Source organism: Rana temporaria, chromosome 2 (genome assembly GCF_905171775.1).
Source record: "Rana temporaria chromosome 2, aRanTem1.1, whole genome shotgun sequence".
NCBI classification, from domain to species: Eukaryota; Metazoa; Chordata; class Amphibia; order Anura; family Ranidae; genus Rana; species Rana temporaria.
The window spans coordinates 223931499-223949937 of NC_053490.1; the positions used below are offsets into that span (position 1 = coordinate 223931499).

Sequence of the window (18439 nt, forward strand, 5' to 3'; positions counted from 1 at the left end):
TGGGGGGATATAAGCTCCTTTGTGTGGTGCTAGCCTCAGCACAACTCAGATACATTTATGAGATTATCTCCTTTTCTGAAACCTCTGGTACATAGAATGCACCTCCTGTTTGAAAGCCTCCTCATTAGTACAGTTTTGACAAATCCTCAAAAAATTGACAAGTTGGGATTCAATTCAGAGATCTGAAATGATGGTTGTAGATTCATTGGAAGAGGTTAATTTAGCTTCCATCATCTCTAGATCTACCGGTTATTTTGATATTAGATTATAATTTAAATTAACTCTGAATATGCATTTTCAAGGACATACTCAGTTGGAACTGCACACATTTGTAACAGATTTACTATTAGGCTTAATTTTTCTTTGTTTTTACAGCCACTTTTCTGAGCGTTTTTTACAGCTTAAAAACGCCTGTCCATGTTATTCTATGGCATCATGCCCACATAGGCGTTTTTGAGCTGCAAATGGCATAGGTGTTTTTGAGCTGTAAAAAAAACGCAGGGCCAGGGTGTTCTGAAGCTCCAGAGTAGAGCTGTAAAAACGCCAGACGTTAAAAAACGCTTTTTTTTTTTTTACAAAATAAACATGGACAGGCGTTTTTAAGCTGTAAAAAAGGCTAACAACAGTGGCTGTAAAAACGCCAGTGGAAATGAAGCCTTAGCCTTAACTGAACTAAAGTATCTGACCAGAGATCGCTTATCTGTTTACCAGCTTACCAGCTTTTTTTTTTTTTGCTACATTGTGATTGTTGAAAAACAGCCTTAATTGTCCATGACTGATAAGAGTCACTGTTTAATATTTGTTTAATGTTAACAAACATTGTGTCAACATGCATAACAAGCTACACAAAAACTGTTGTATAGTAAAATTATTAGCACTCATTAAATCAATCAAAGTAACTATTTTTTTTTTTCAAATAAAAAAAAGAATGTTGTTGATTTTGTTGATTTTCAAGAGGCAATGGTTTGGCATCACAGCTAGATTTCCACTACAAAATGCTGGCATGAACTGAAGCCAAGTCCTTCTGTGTGCAGTAGCACTGGGCTTTAGAAAGAACACCTGGAACTGGAAGAAGTGATGTATTGGTAATGATAAATGATGCCTGTGGCTTCTCTGTAGTCCAACAGAATCATGGATTTCAAATACTCCAGCATATCTTTCTATGAATGTGTAATGAATAGTAAACAATAAATTAGCAGGTGTGCTTTTTTCTTTCCCCAGGATGAAAAATTTGACTTGACGTACATAGCTTTAAATGAGCCATTTAAATTGATTCAGTAGTTTGATTGTACTGGTGTTAGCTTTACTATGCAATGAGCAGTTCTTGTATATGGATCGTGCGTGAAACAATGTGATTTTTTTAAAATATTTGTTTGCTTAATTTGTATTCCTAAAATTACAAAAATAATAAAACACATATGTTCAAAATATTTTATCTTTTAACCACTTGCCGACCAGCCACCGTCATACCGCGGCAGGTCGGCTCATTCCCGCAGGCCGTCGTAGCTGTACGCCGGTCCCTTTAAACGGGATTATAGCACAAAATATAAAAATTGCAGAGGTGATCAAATACAATCAAAAGAAAGCTCTATTTGTGGAAAAGATCGGATGTCAATTATGTTTGGGTGCAATGTTGCACAACCGTGCAATTGTCAGTTCAAGCGACGCAGTGCAGAATCGCAAAAAATGACCTGGTCATTGAGCCAATTCTTTCAGGGCAGAAGTGGTTAAGTTAGGTAAATGTAAAATTGCAAGATGCTAATTTATATTTACAAACACAACCAGCAGTTGGAGCTCTAGGATTTTCTTCACAAATTTTCCAGGCACCCTTAGCTGCTTGAAAATCAATCTTGTAATGGGTGGCTGCATATGACCTTATTGTGTTTCCACAAAGTGAAATGGCTAAACAGTATTCTCAAAGGAGTCGCGCCATACATTGCGCCGGCGTAGTGTAAATAGGCCGGCGTAAGCCCGCCTAATTCAAAGTAGGCAGGTAGTGGGCGTGCTTCATTTAAATTAACCGTGACCCCATGTAAATGAGCGGCCGATCGAACGGCGCATGCGCGCGCATGCTCAGAATATACGCCCAAACATACGACGCCTCAATGCCTATGACGTGAACATAACCTACGCACAGCCCCATTCCCGTATGACTTACGTAAATAACGTAAAATTTGACGGCCGTTCCAACGTCCATACCTTAGCATGGGTTGCGCCACCTATAGCAGGGATAACTTTACAACGGACGTACGCCTTATGTAAACAGCGTAGATTACAGAGAGCGGCGCAAGTACGTTCGTGAATAGGTGTATGTAGGTCATTTACATATTCGTTGCATAAAACAACGGAAGCGCCCTTAGAGGGCAGCGTAAATATGCACCCAAGATCCGACGGCGTAGGAGACTTACGTCGGTCGGATGGAGGCCAGAATTCAGGCGTATCTAGTATAGAGAATAGGGCGCATAGATACTACGGCGCATGTGTTCACTTACGCTGCGTATCTGTAGATACGCAAGCGTAAGTGCTATGTGAATCTAGCCCATAGTGTATTATCTACAGTTTAACTTCCAAAATGTCTTTTAGATAAAACCATAAAGTGCAGTTCATTTAGTGATTCTACAACAATGTGATCCACAATAAAAAGTACTAGTGCTTGCAGTTCATAAGTGACTCCACAATAAAATGATCTGAAATAAAAGCTCTGTGTGCTTCGGTGACTCCCACAACCTGCACTCACCTCTCTTATTGACCTTTCTTACTAGGTCAAATCACGCTTTCCCCTATGCTGAGGTATGCAATGTTCCTCCTCATCCTCCTTTCTTCCACCTGATGTTCTGACACTGTTAAAATGTAGCAACTTATACTTCTGAAAAAAACTTTCAACTTCTCAAAAATGTGACCATGACGAAACGCATAGGGTAAAGCTTGGGGGGCTTAGAAGTGTTGTGTCTAAGCAGAGAAGACAGGGTGATTTGTTTTGCCTGTGTTTTTTAATCCAGAATCAGGATCCAGGGTCCAAAGGCTGCAAAGAGTCTTGGGTAGGGGGAAGCATTCAATATTGTGTCCAGGTCTCTCTGAAGAACTTTAATGCACTATGGAGATTCCTTTTGTTTGCTCTTGACTCCATGGTTCTGGAGATACCATCCCCAAAGGAAAAGAGTCTGGAGAAACCGGATGAGCAGCTGCAGAGGTCCCTGGTTTTGACACCTGGAGGAGGATACAACAACCGGGTGCGGTAACCGGTATTCATTGATGTGTCACTAGACCCATTGGGGTCTTTTCATAAGATAAGAGGCCAGCACCACTGGGGGAGGATTTCAGAAGAACGTCTACACTTCCAACCTTCCATTTGTAATTTGGACTCCCTTACCTCTCCTTTTCCCACTCATCTCCATTTGCTCGCCTGGGAGGTGATTTCATTTGGAATAAGAACTGAGTTTGTCTGTTCATGTATCAGGTTACTCTGGATAAACTTTACAAATGGACTATTAATGATATACAGTATATATATTGGTATTTCACTGTTACTATCACATTGTGATGCACTTTATTGTTTTTTTTATATATTTGTCTATAATTACCGTATGTTTTTGAGGATTGGTTTTGCTTATTAGCACTTTATTGTTGAACTGTATTTTACAATTAGCGTCACTTTACTTCATTATTTATTGATACAATGCTAGTAGATTATACCTTATTGATTAACACTTTATTTTGAGTAATTGGCACTTTTCAATTAGTGCTGCTTCACTATTTATACATATGCATATCTGTGCTGGCAACACTACAGAAGTTCAGCTGCTTTTTGTTATTTTCACTTAGCACTTTATTATCAAGCATTTTCACTTTTAACATCTTTTGGTAAGCGCTTCAGTATCAGATTTGATATGAAGTTCAGTGCTTGCAGTGTTTCCCCATGAGATACTCCAGTCCCTTTATAAGCTTTGTTGCCCTTCTCTGTCCACACTTGTTATTAGCAAGGACCTGTCCAAAGCATAGGGATCCTGTCAGCGTCAGGGGACAGGTGTGTGCTCCATCCAGGAGACAAACATACTTCCATTAGGAGAGGTGTCTCTGTGTCCCAGCACTCCATGTTGTAGGACAGAGTCCTTACCCACAGGACTGAGAAAGTTGGGACACCTTAGCAAGACTGTAGGACTGGGAGAGCTAAGGCAACCAGATGAGTCAAAGGGGCATAGTGAATTTGTAGGTCAAGTTGGAGTGAGAGTGCCTATGGTGCCTGGAGGTTTCATATTGCAAGACCAGGGAATGGTCTTGTGCAACAGGGAGGCTGTAACAAGTTGAGTGAACTAGGAGAGCCCAGGGAGCCAGGAGAGCTGCATAAGACAGTTTGAGGGACCAGTGTAAAGAGCAGAGATGCTGCTGAAGAGATAGGTGTGTGGCTCTGCATTAATTGTGTTTTGCTTGTGAAAGGGGTAACTATTCTGTTTTACATTTTTCTTTAAGTTTGTTTAATAAAAGTGAGCTAGCAAGCATTAAAACAGAGTTCAGACTGGCATTGACTCAGTACAAGTGCTTCTAACACTGAGCTATATACAATATGTTAGGTTTTCCCGATATAGCTTGAGACAATTCACTTTCTTTTATCAGTTGCACACATATTTGTGAGGGTTTAAATGGTTTTCTAATAAAATCTTAGATCCGTGATGGCCGCTTGATCAGAGCTCCCCTGCTTAACGGATCTGATATTTAGCACTACAGGGAAAAGACGTGTATCCAAGACACCTAAGCATGGGGAAAAATTATTATTTAATGACTTGCTAGACAGGCCTGCTGCCTCCCCCATAGAGATGGAAAGAATCAGAGCGCTTAGACCAAGGGGACGTGAAAATGACCCACCTATAGACATTATTTGTTGCCTTGTGAATTTCTTATTAAAATAAGCGATCCTCAGGAAGGCAAAAGAACGTAACCGTGTTCTCCTGGGACAGAAATTAAGCTCTTCCAGGACCTTTCCACCATTATTCTACAACACAGAAGAGCCTTGTGCCCCCTGCTGGACCAGCTCCGGACGAGAGGGATTCCATATAGATTGAAGTTCCCTTTCTGTCTCTCAGCCACATGGAGAGGCCATAATGCACAACCCTGCACGCCAGACGACTTGCAGGCATTCTGCAACACACTCAGAATACCTCTAATTGAAGTTCCTGGGTGGTTCAGCTCATTTTCCATCTCTGAAACCTGGATTGAAGTTTAGAACAGTACTCCAAGAGCTCAGAGCCCAGAGAAGCAGAAACAACTCTTCTTCATCGTTGCATACTTCAAACCGCAGAGGAGAAGACCCCAGAAGTCCAGGTCTTTCACCCCCCTGTAGAAGAGATCGCCTGGACACTTGAAGCCAAACCTTTTCTACTTCGTCGAACTATCCTGACCTAACTGTTTTGCGATTAAAGCAGGATCCCCTTTATTCTTCACTCAGGCCTTAACAACTTACACGGACTGTTTTACGGTTAAATTGCTTGTTTCTTTTACTTTCTCCCATTTAGAACTTCCTGCTAACAGATCTGAACCTCCTGTTGTTCATCTAGCATCCCATCTCCAACATCCACAAGAAGATGACTTGCCTTAAAAGAATACAACAACCCTCATTGGGCTATAAATCAACATCTATAACTCCATGAACGCTCAATATATTCGCCCTTCAAAGTCACAGCATATATATGTACTTGATTTTTCCTTGTTTCCTTTTTTTGAGGGTTAAAGCATTATCAAACATCAATGATGGACACATAAGAATACAATAAGATTAAGTCAAAAGTCAAGATGTTGTTTTAAGAATGTCTTTAGACTTGTTTCCGCTTTTCAAATATCTTCACCCTCCTTCTAAAGAGAGTAGGAAGGGGATTAAGGGGGGGTAATAAAAGGGGATATTAAGCATTTTAGAGGGTTACAGTATTGACTGAGACAAATAGAACCTTGAGGAAGTGCAATGGTACCCTTAGCCTTATTAATAAACCACAATTTATTGTACTCTACTGTATTTACTGTACTACTTTATTGTAGTTTCTACTGCTAACCCAAGATGTGCACCCCAGTTCAAAGTTTATGCTGCTGAGTTTGGTCTGTTCTTTAGATTAAATAGGATAAAACATCTTACCACACCAGAGTGTTAAAGCTTTCTCTCTCTCATTATTATACTCCATGTCAGTAAGTTGGACCAAAGGTCTTGTTATGTGTTTAAATGTTTTGTTTTCAATTCTGCCAATATATAGAACCCAGGTTACCTTAATAAGCCCTAACCGGCAACTAACAAATCTTCCCCCCTCCAATCATTCTTCGAACTCATGTATATAATCCTCAAATTTTTTTTTTGAACCATAGTCTCAGAAAGTTTATTTCCTAAACCATTATCCATACGCATATGTGTCTTCCTAGAACCAGTAGTGCTCATCAACTTGTATACAACCATCTCCCTCCTAAGACTGCCTATCACATCCTTCTCACGTGATCCTCCCTTAAAGACAAGAACACTTTTCTAAGCCTACTATATACATTTTCTAAGCAATATAGAGACCACTAATTAAATTAATAATAATTGATAATCCCCATCCTAACATCCCATCAGCTAGTCTAATTGAATAATTTCCTGTACTTTCCTCTTCATGAGCGCAGCTCCAAAAATGCAGGATTCGGTCTTCCACCTCGAACCCACCCAGAGAGACAGCCTCTTCTCCTCTGACCTTTCTGGATTAAACATCCATTTCTGGAAGAATCGCTGGTCTATATATTCCTCCAGTATAGTTATCCCCATCCTCCTCCTACTCATTAAACCCTCTATTTTCAGTTCTTTCTCATACCCCCCCCCCCACTTAATCCTTGTATCTTCCCTATCTCAGTGCTCCTCTCTCTCCACAGAACCAAACCAGATTTGCAACCATTTAAGCCACTCTTTGCTACAAAACACCCTCAATTACAGACTTTTGGAGCTGAACTTAAATGATCCAACTGTCCCACCTCTATCATGACCTCATGAACATCTGCAACCACTCCTCTCTCGCTGAAGTTTGTATCCATCAACACTAAACTTACCCAAAAAATGCTCACAACTTCTCAGAGAATGCCATAAGCTCAAAACTAACATTGTTTGCGTACAAGAAATACACTTTCTTACAGATAAAACCCCTAAATTCTCAGATGGTGAATTCCCTCTAGCATTCCATTCAACCAATAAAGAATCTAAGACTAAAGGTGTCTCTATTCTTATTTCTAAACGCACCCCCTTTCAATTGACAGATTCTTTGTATGACCAAGCAAGCAGATATCTCTTCCTACAAGGAACAATAGGATCTCGGCCTATCACAATCGCCAACATCTATGCCCCCAATACCAAACAAGTTACTATTATTCCTCAGATTTGTGATCTTCTATCCTCTCTCAACAGGAATTCTAATACTCAGAGGAGATTTTAACGTCCCACTTAACCCGATTCTGGATACTTCCACAGGCACCTCAGCCATGCCTCGCAGGGCGATTAAAAAAATCAAGTTACAACTCCAAGGTCTTTTACTGCACAATACCTGGAGAACGCTGAATCTACAAGGTAAAGACTACACATACTTCTCACCACTACACCACAAATACTCACAAATAGACTATTTTTTTCATTTTCCAAATTGGCATCTCTCAAAATGCCACAATTGAACCCATGACTTTCTCAGATCACCATCCGATCACTGCCCTCCTAGTTTTCCCAGAAAAAATATCCAGGACAAAAACATGGAGACTAAACTCCTCCCTACTTAAAAACAAGTATTTTTCCCACAATGACACCATAGATACAAAAAGCCTGAACTTGTGGGAAGCACACACATGTATCATCAGGGGGGAATTCATTAGAACCAAACTAAAAAGAGCTGACTCAGGCAAGACTTCTTCTTCTTCTTCTTCTTGAAGAATTGAACATGAAAACCAAGAGACAGTACATCCTAAGACACAAAATCTATTATGAGCAAGGAAATAAAAGTGGCAGACTTCTTGCCAGAGCAGTTCAAAATAAAAAAAGTAGTGCCACGATACACCACATAAAAGACAAACAAGGCTCTTTACACTCCTCGAACGAGGCCATAGCACACTAATTTGAAAAGTACTACCAATCCCTTTACAACATACCGTCCAATCCCCATTGCCATCACAACTCGGACACAAGAAATCGCACTATCCAAGAATTCCTCTCACAATATGGTCTACTTACTACAGACCATTCCCACATATATCCCTTCTTCCTTCTTTACTTCCTTCTGCCAAATCTGCATCTTTTCATCTGGAGCAACAAAACACCAAGAATGATTGCTCTCCAAGACTTACGTCAATACTATTGGGCAACCCATCTTGCCCGGATAGTAGACTGGAACATCCATCATGATGTAAAAGATTGGGTCTCACTAGAACATTCAGTCACTCCCCCCGGCCTAAGATCCTCACCATGGTTACACCCCCACTATATCTCCACTTAATCCAAACTACACCCTTTAATAGGCCCCACATTAGCAGCATTCCATTCTTCCAACAAAGCAACAGACTCTACTCCCTGGCTAAGCCCACTTACTCCACTACGCACAAACCCGGACTTCCCCTGGGGACAAATGACAACTTCCTTATACACACTTGACCTCACAGAGATGTATTAGCCACTCACCTATTCAATAGAGACATTCTTATTACACTAGAAGACAAACTCCAAATTGTACCCTAACCGAATACCATTGTGGACATACCTGCAAATGAGGCACTTTTTATCTAGGTCCGATACTGCCCACTACTGGACAAGGAAACTGTCTACATTAGAAAAACTGTGCACAAAACAAACACTCCAGAGACATCTAATCTCAATACTGTACACCTCACTTTTCAATGACCAATCAGCGTTCTCCAGCATACTCATCATGTAAACAAGAGTTAAATATAGAGATTACAGATCCGGAATGGGAATTAATATGTACTTACATACATAAGGGTCACTAAATGTGGCCACACAAGAATGTGGATTTAAGATCTCTCAAGATGGTACAGAACCCTGGCATTGCTTCACAAATTTTCTAACACAATCGCCGTCTCTTATTCACTTAATCTGGCGCTGCCCCAAGTTGCATAGGTACTGGGGGGATGTCACCGAGACTATTTCCTCAGTCTTTCAGGTTAGGGTCCCTTTGGATTCCCTAATATGTATTTTGGGAGCGGTAGATGAAGAAAAGTATATTCCTCCTATGAACATAGCTGTGATCCGACTACTATACTTGGCTCGTAAGCTGGTGGCTAGGTTCTGGCTGTCTCCACATGTCCCGACCAGAAAACAGTGGGTGGAGCAGGTCAATCAGGTCCATTTAACATATCAGCACAGAAATGCACTCAGAAAGTGTGATGCAGCAGATGGCGCTATGATCCATATCTGGTGGTCGTGTCCTGTGATCCAAGCATTTTGGAAGGAAGTGCACACAACTATCTTAACAGTGACCTCCGAGAATATTGAGTTCTCTCCTGCAGTTTACCTACTTCACTTTACTTCCATTCCAAAAAAGAGATATCTGAAATCGCTTACAATGTTCATGATAAACACAGCAAGACAATGCATACCATCCCACTGGCATTCTCTAATTCCTCTGACAAAAGAGGAGTGGTTTCACAGACTCAATCAAATAGAAAATATCGAAGAACTCATTAGCATCTCCCATGAAGAGCTACCTAAATTTACCTCTAAATTGTACAGTTGGCAACACTACAAAACAACAACAGGCAAGTGTTATTTTCTTATTGTTTATGTTTGTGTGTAAAAAAACATTTTTTTGCATGGAACAGTTGAAGTTATATTAGCCATTGCAATAAGTTAATACACACTGTTTGATAAGGCTACATTGTTTCATAGTGACTCACCTTTCCCTTCTTTCATTAAGCTTCCTGTGGATTGTAAACCAGCGAGAATTCAGTGTATCTAAATTCTCCTTAATACGGGAAGCATCAGCAGTTGAAGACTGCTCAGCAACTTCTCCTCCATATACATTCAGGGCTCTAACTGTAGCTTGCTGCTGCTCTATGCCATCTTCAAGAACCTGAAAATTTCAGAATAAAATAGATTTTAGGAAGAACACATAATTATATTTTTACATTGAAACTATAGACCTTATTATAACATATAAAACACTGTGATCACAATCCCATGCTATATGCTACCTTACAAATCAATGATCTTTCCCCATCACCAGATACATTGGGTCAGTGGTCATCAACCCTGTCCTGCAGGGCCCACTAACAGGCCAGGTTTTATGTATTACCTTGGGGAGATGCAGTCTAAAATACTGCAATCACTGAGGAGCAAATGATATCAGCTGTGATGTATTTCAGATATCTTGCAAACCTGGCCTGTTAGTGGGCCCTGCAGGACAGGGTTGATGACCACTGCATTGGGTCATCATTACTGCAGATCAGAAGCATTTGGAGATCTTCTGGTGCCAGATCCGAGCAGACACATCAGGTACTGCTAGCTTTTCTTTCCTTTCACACGTGAAAATCCCAAGATTTTGTTAAGACTGGCAGTATTTCTAAGCAAATTCAGATATTCCTGGGTGCAATTCTTTATTTTCCCCCTAAACAGGGATCCATTACAGTGTCTGAATCAAATGCTTCTGAAAATGTCTCTGAATGGCTCATGAATGCTTTTTATGATTTCAACTTCTTAAAGAAAACGGTTTTGTCCTATGTCAGTTGTTTTTTGCCTTTTTTTAGCTTACTTTGCATTAAGTCATGCCCGTGGAAAGTTACTTCTTCTTGGAATTTCTGCATGTATGAGGAGAACTAGCAGTGCCTGATATTGTACAACTTGCTGATTTCTATTAGTCAGGAAGCTTGTCCACAAACACATTTAACTTGCAAAATGTGTTGGCTAATAAATTAAGTGAGTGTGTAAGCTTATGAGTTTGTAGGGTTGCTTTTAGGACTTTGTTGTTATCTGAGGGATTTATATCTATGTGGCCTAAAATTGGGCTTTAAAGATGTAACTAAAAAGAAGAGAAGTGTTTTTGCATTGAAAATAAACAAATATATGTTGGTGATACCGAATATATAATAATCGCAACTACGAAGGAGTTCAAGTAAACAAAACATTGTTCATTTTGCATTATCATCCCATGTATCCGTAAGGTTGGAAACCATCTTCTAATGTTGATAACATGGCACAATTATATAGAAACAAGTCTTTGTATGAATGCACTATTTCATAAAATATGTAGAGCCAGATTCATGTACATTTGCGGCGGCGTAACGTATCGCATTTACGTTACACCGCCGCAAGTTTTACGGGCAAGTGCTTGATTCACAAAGCACTTGCCTGTAAAGTTGCGGCGGCGTACCGTAAATCCCTCCGGTGCAAGCCCGCCTAATTCAAATGATCTGGGTAGGGGGCGTGGATCATTTAAATGAGGCGCGTTCCCGCACCGAACGTACTGCGCATGCTCCGTTTTGAAATTTCCCGCCGTGCTTTGCGCGAAATGACATCGCACCGACGTAATATTTTGAACGTCGACGTGAGTTACGTCCTTTCCTATTCACGGACGACTTACGCAAAAAAAAAATTCAAAATTTGACGCAGGAACGACGGCCATACTTTAACATGGCAAGTCTATCTACTTTCAAAGATTTTTATTTTTAAAAAAAATAAATAAAAAGGAACAATACATAAAACAGCCATTCCTGCAGACATCAAAAATAAAAAACAAAACAGTAGAGGTACAGGCTCATGGTTGACTACTGGGTGAGTCTCAAGTTATAACCAAGGGCAGACCTGAACCAGGAATGAAGGGGTTGCAAAAAGAATACAAACAATAAAAATACAAAAACCCCCAGAGATCAACCCCTAAGATTCAAAGGAGAGGAGGACGTCCGGCCACCCCCCTGACTAAGAAAGCCTCATAAGAGACACCAACCCCGTCACCATAGTTGGCAAGTCTATCTATACGCCACCAAACAGCAGCTTTAACTATACGCCGGGAAAAGCCGACTAGCGACGACGTAAGAGAATGCGACGGCCGCGTGTACCTTCGTGAATCGCCGGAAAAAGCTAATTAGCATACCCGACGCGGAAAACGACGTGAACTCCACCCAGCGGGCGCTGGGTATTACACCTACGATCCAAAGGCGTACACAGCCGTACGCCTGTCGGATCGAAGCCAAAAGCCGTCGTATCTTGGTTTGAGGATTCAAACTAAAGATACGACGCGGCAAATTTGAAAGTACGCCGGAGTATCAGTAGATACTCCGGCGTACTTCTTCTGTGAATCTGGCCCCAAATCTCTAACTAAACTTACATCACTCCAACTGATTAGGATGACTTGCTAACCAGTTCTCCAGATGCTACATCCAAATTCACATATGCATTAAAGCTTTTACATTTTAAAATATATAAAAAATTATGATGGATAACATCCCACTACAATTTTTTTATGAAAAAAAAAGTATTCTCTACTATACCTTGTAGTTTACACAGGCTTCTAACTTTCCTTTACCCTTTAGGCTTAAAAAATATGAAATACATTTACAGCATTGTACTTAAACCTTTGTAGTAAATTCTTTAAAATTCAGTGTATTTACTGAGTTCAATTTAAAACTGAATGAATTGCAGATAAATGTGTATAACATAGAGAATTCTAAGCATGTACAATATCTATTTTAATCCGCTGCAAGAGTATTTGATTCACAATCAGGAACAGTTTGACAGGACAGAAATATCATTTTGCCGGTTGAACATCAGGAATCAAACAATCTTTTTTGAAATTCCGTCAACGAGTGCACTGTGATTTGTATGCCCTCGGGATGTGTTCTAAAATATTTTCTCAGGGAGATTCCAAAACAACTACTAAACAGCAGCCCAGCAGCTTGTGAAGTAATAAAGAAAGGCTGATAGACTGGAGATAGGATCAAAAAGCGCCACAATACAAAATAGAAGTGCTAGAAAAAAAAATGTACTGTAGACAGAAAAGGGCAATACATTTTCTGTGTTCTTCAGACAGTAGAAAAACATCCTGAAACAATAAAAATGATATGATGATTGTGGGGAAGCTTTGATCTATAAACTAGTGTAAACCCTACTGTTAAGTCCACCTTTGCTATTGTTCCAATATACAACTTTAATAAAAATTGCATATATGTTAAATAGGACTTAATCCACTATTCCACCTTCACCTTCATGCCATTTTATCTTATATTTAACGGTTTTACCTTACACATTATATACATTGTTAATGTTACATATTGGAATATTTTAAATATACTTTATAGTCAAAACTTTTATTTTTTATTTTTAGAGAGAGTAGGGAATGATTAAAATCCCTGTCAATATTTAATTGCTGCCTTTGGCCCTCAGCAGGGAGTGTGCCAGGGAACTTCTTTATAGCATGCTGACAGGGGACAGGCTTTAATGTGACTGCATTCTAAAGATTGCAAACCTCAAGATTTTGCACACCTCTTGTTTTTATGCTCTTGGAATATAGTTGGATGTTTTAATTTGTTGATTGGGCTTTAAACCCACTAGAAACCCTGGAAAAGTATCTTTGAATCACCATCCCTGGATATACAAGGTATTGCAACTGGGTGTAGCAGGGAGCTAGATATAGATATATTCCTGAAAATTAGAAGACACTCTGTAACATTGTCACATTGACGCTGTTTCCCTTTAGTGGCAGCAAAGACTGCATCATCACATACTGCTAGCAAACTGGATACAGAAAGCATACAGGGAATTATAGTTCCAGGACACAGGTTTTACATTGGAATTTCACAGTTTATGGACTACAACTTTCAGACTGCAGAAGGGAGAAGAACAGATTGCTGGGAGAGACTATAAGAGGGATGGTTTGAGGCCTAGATCTCTCTCTCTCTCTCTCTCTGGACACCGTTTGACTCTGCCAGCAAGAGGTCTGTGTGAAAGCGAGTATGATGACAATTTGTGGCCTACACAATGGGGAGTCAGATAGCTACACCCAGAGCGATCTCTGCAGACAGCATGGCTTCTTTAGTGCAGTGGATTGGAGGGCATTCTGTGTCATCCAGAGGCACCTACAATCCAGGATACAGGGATCTGCAGCGTGGCGCTGAGGCCGCCATTATATAGAGCAAAGATACAGAGAAAGAGTTCCAGCCGATCATCTACACAGTCATCTAACCCATCTAAGATGGTGGTGAGTGGGCATAGCCCATGTTATAATTAAGGACACTGCTGTTAGGCATCACCCACACAGTTTAGCTTGTGGTAGTCCCACAGAAGTTGCATCCTCTATTATAACGGACACAGCAAGCAGATGCCTATGCTCAGTACACATTACTGATTTCAGTAGTCATATCAGATGACACCTTCCGGCTCATAAAATAAGGAATTTGTACTACTACCAGGATAAATCACAGCTTTGGTAATGCTGCTGCAACTTGCCATTTTGGATTACTTCTTTTACAACATAAAGAGGCTAGCTGAATTTATCTGGATTCCAATGAATACCTTTTTATAATCCTCACCCCTCATCTACTCTATTACATTGAATTGCTAAAGGAAGACATCATATTGATTATAATATTGTTTCTATATTGTGCAGGTTTGCTGGCCTGTGGGTTGAGGAGACAGAAGTGGGGCATCTAAAACATAAGATATAGTGTCAGGTGTCTACTCTCCTGTCAACCTGTTCACATAGGTCCCTGTGTTGAGTTAATATCTGTGTACATTCACAATTAAGGGGCCTTTACATTAATATATTGTGTTTACTTGATAAGCTTGAGTTGAAGAGGCGGTGTATACAGGAGTGTTTCCATTAAAGGGGTTGTAAAGGATTTTTTTCCCCTAAATAGCTTCCTTTACCTTAGTGCAGTCCTTCTTCACTTACCTCATCCTTCAATTTTGCTTTTAAATGTCCTTATTTCTTCTGAGAAATGCTCACTTCCTGTTCTTCTGTCTGTAACACACCACCGTAATGCAAGGCTTTCTTCCTGGTGTGGAGAAAGCCTCTTGAGGGGGGAGGGGGCGAGCAGACAAGTCAGCACACTCTCTACCTTGCAGATATAGAAAGGAGCTGTGTGCTGGTGGGCATCCTGACACTCCTGCTCACTCCCTCCCCCTCAAGAGGCTTTCTCCACACCAGGTAGAAAGCCTTGCATTACGGTGGTGAGTTACAGACAGAAGAACAGGAAGTGAGGATTTCTCAGAGGAAATAAGGACATTTAAAAGCAAAACTGAAGGATGAGGTAAATGAAGGAGGACTGCACTAAGGTAAAGAAAGCTATTTAGGGAAAAAATAAATCCTTTACACCCCCTTTAAGGACCAAGTTGATATATATATGTATTTTGTGTTTTTATATTACAGTAAACATATTTGAACTGTTACTTTAATATTGTGTGAGTCTTTATTACTACCGCAGCTGGTGTCGTGATGGAACCCAGGGCCTCAGTAAATATACTTCCTGGTTTATCACTATTGTGTTTCCTCTCTTTTGCTGTGTTTCGCACTAATATTGCCAAGTAGATGTGCCAGGGGGTTTGGAACCGTTCTTGGGGTTGAGAGGCAGAGTGCAGAACTAAATATACATTATGCGGCTCCTCTGGGGTAGTGCTACATGTATATTACAACTTTTTCTGTTTTTCGGTCCATTCGCTGCATTATTTTACTAAATGAATAGGGTCTTTTCACAGTTTGACCTTAAATTATGTGCTCAGTGAACATTTTTCTTTTCTACATGAGCAGTCTCTACTTATTTAGTAAAGGGACTCCAATGAGTCTTTAGACAATCCCCAAATTCTTCATTGAAGTTGAGCTTAGGGCAAATTTTTTTTTATTTTGATTCTGGATAGTGTAAAGGACGGTTATAATCTCTGTCAGTTTTTTGCCATCTGTATTCTGTAAGGGATTTTTCCCTTCACTTCCTGCCCAATGGAATACAGAGGAAATCCTTCTAAAGTGAGGGAATCCCCAGGGTTATCACAACTAATGTCCCCATTGGAACATTTCCCCCTATTACTGTTCTGCTGTTAACTCAAAATTAGCAATTTTCTTTTACTTTCACTTTTGATGACAATGGTAAAGTGAAAGGTAATGATACATCTCCAGTTAAATTCACCAGTGAATCTCCCTAATGGGGGCTCAGACAGCAATAAAAGTTGACAGGTGTTCTTATCCCTCTCCACCCCACACTATCCAAAACCCCCAAAAAAAAAGGTTTTCCTTTAGTTGCCGTTTAACCACTTCCCGACGGCCGTACGACTATTGACGCCCGCGGGGTGGTTCTAAATCTCTGAGCCGCCGTCAATTGACAGCAGCCCCTTTGCTCGTTCCCCGCGCGCGCTCCCGAGCGCGCAGCGGGGAACTGCTGTGCTGGCCGTGTCCCTTGGACACAGCCAATCACAGATCGCCGTGAACGGCCAATCGGAGCGGCCGTTTCCTAGGCGATCTGTGCGGCCAATGAGAGATGATCTCATATGTTTACATATGAGATCATCTCTCATTCCCGGCTCTCGCAGACAGCGGTGCTGTCAGGGGAGAGAGGAGACGGATCTGTGTCTCTTGTACATAGAGACACAGATCGGTCACCCCCCCAGTCACCCCCCTTCCCCCACAGTTAGAACACTAATTAGGGTACACATTTAACCCCTTCCTCACCCTCTAGTGTTAACCCCTTCCCTGCCAGTCACATTTATACAGTAATTAGTGCATATTTATAGCACTGATTGCAGTATAAATATGAATGGCGCCAAAAATGTGTCAAAAGTGTCCGATGTGTCCGCCATAATGTCGCAGTCGCAATAAAAATCGCAGATCGCCGCCATTACTAGTAAAAAAAATAATAATAAAAAAATAATAATTCTGTCCCTTATTTTGTAGGCGCTCTAACTTTTGCGCAAACCAGTCGCTTATTGCGATTTTTTTTTTTTACTAAAAATATGTAGAATACGTATCGGCCTAGACTGAGGATAAAAAATGTTTTTTTTTTTTTTAAATTGAGCCATTTATTACAGCAACAAGTAAAACATTTTTTTTTTTTTTTTTCAAAATTGTCCCTCTATTTTTGTTTATAGCGCAAAAAATAAAAACCGCAAAGGTGATCAAATACCACCAAAAGAAAGCTCTATTTGTGGGAAAAAAAGGACGTCAATTTTGTTTGGGAGCCACGTTGCACGACCGCGCAATTGTCGGTTAAAGCGACGCAGTGCCGAATCGCAAAAAGTCCTCTGGGCAGGAAGGGGGTTTAAGTGCCCAGTAAGGAAGTGGTTAAAGCAATGGCATATGTGTGGATGGAAATGTCACTGACTTGGCTTTCAAAAATGTAAGCTCCATAATTGTGCAACTGATCCTTGCTTTGCTACATAGTGATTCATATGCCTGGAAAAGCACAGTGAAATCAGAATAGTCTGATCACCCATGCTGCATCCAACTTCAGGTCTGTAACACACTAATAATGCCAGTAAAAGGATAACAACCTTGGGCCTTTCCCCTTTAAAACCCCTTAAAAGTTAATGGTAGTATGCTCTAAACTTCTATATGTACTGTTTTTTTAACCACTTCAGCCCCTGAAGATTTTACCCTCTTCCTGACAAGAACGCTTTTTACAATTTGACACTGCAACGCTTTAACTGAAAATTACGTGGTCGTTCGACACTGTACCCAAACAAAATTTGCGTCCTTTTTTTTCTTCACAAATAGAGCTTTCTTTTTTTGGTATTTTACCACCTCTGGGGTTTTTAATTTTTTGTGCTATAAACAACAAAATAATGAAAATTTTGAGAAAAAAAATATATTTTTTACTTTTCGCTATAATAAATATCCCCAAATTTCTTTAAAAACTAAAACACATTTCTTCATCAGTTTAGATCAATATATATGAGAAAGATTTATGGCATTTTCATGCCATTGTTTTTTTTTACTAGTAATGGTTGTGATCTGCGATTTTTAGCTGTACTGTGACATTGCAACTTTGCGGAGACTTTTGACTCTTTTTTGGGACCATTGGCATGTATACAACAATCACAAATATAAAAATGCACTGATTACTGTGTAAATGTCATTATCAGGGAAAGGGGTTAACACTAGGGGGGCGATCAAGGGGTTAATTATGTGTTCCCTCAGTGTGTTCTAACTGTATGGGGATAGGATTGACTAGGAGAGGAGACATATCATTTTTCCTACTGAGTAGGAACACATGATATGGCTCCTCTTCACTGACGGCACAGGAATTTGTGTATTAACACACACAAAGCCCGGTGCTGGCACTGGTGCATGCGATCGTGTGTGGACGGCGGCAATTGTGCCCGCTGGCCATACACATTGGGTCCCCCGCCCTGCAGTGGACACACACCGCCCTCTGGTGGTCGAAAAAGGGAAGGACGTACCCGCATGGGATTTCGCCCAGGGGAGCCATTCTGCCACAGTATATCTGCGTGAGCTGGTTGGGAACCGGT

At 40.5% G+C, this 18439-nt stretch overlaps 1 protein-coding gene across 1 annotated transcript in view; it reads right to left on the reverse strand.

Annotated features, from left to right (window-relative positions):
- The window catches only part of DMD (dystrophin), a 2981380-nt gene that overhangs the window by 1249552 nt on the left and 1713389 nt on the right, over positions 1-18439 (reverse strand). The window contains exon 45 of the mRNA XM_040336499.1: positions 9889-10064. Within this exon, the coding sequence (XP_040192433.1) occupies positions 9889-10064 (176 nt within the window). The remainder of the gene's footprint in view (positions 1-9888; positions 10065-18439) is intronic.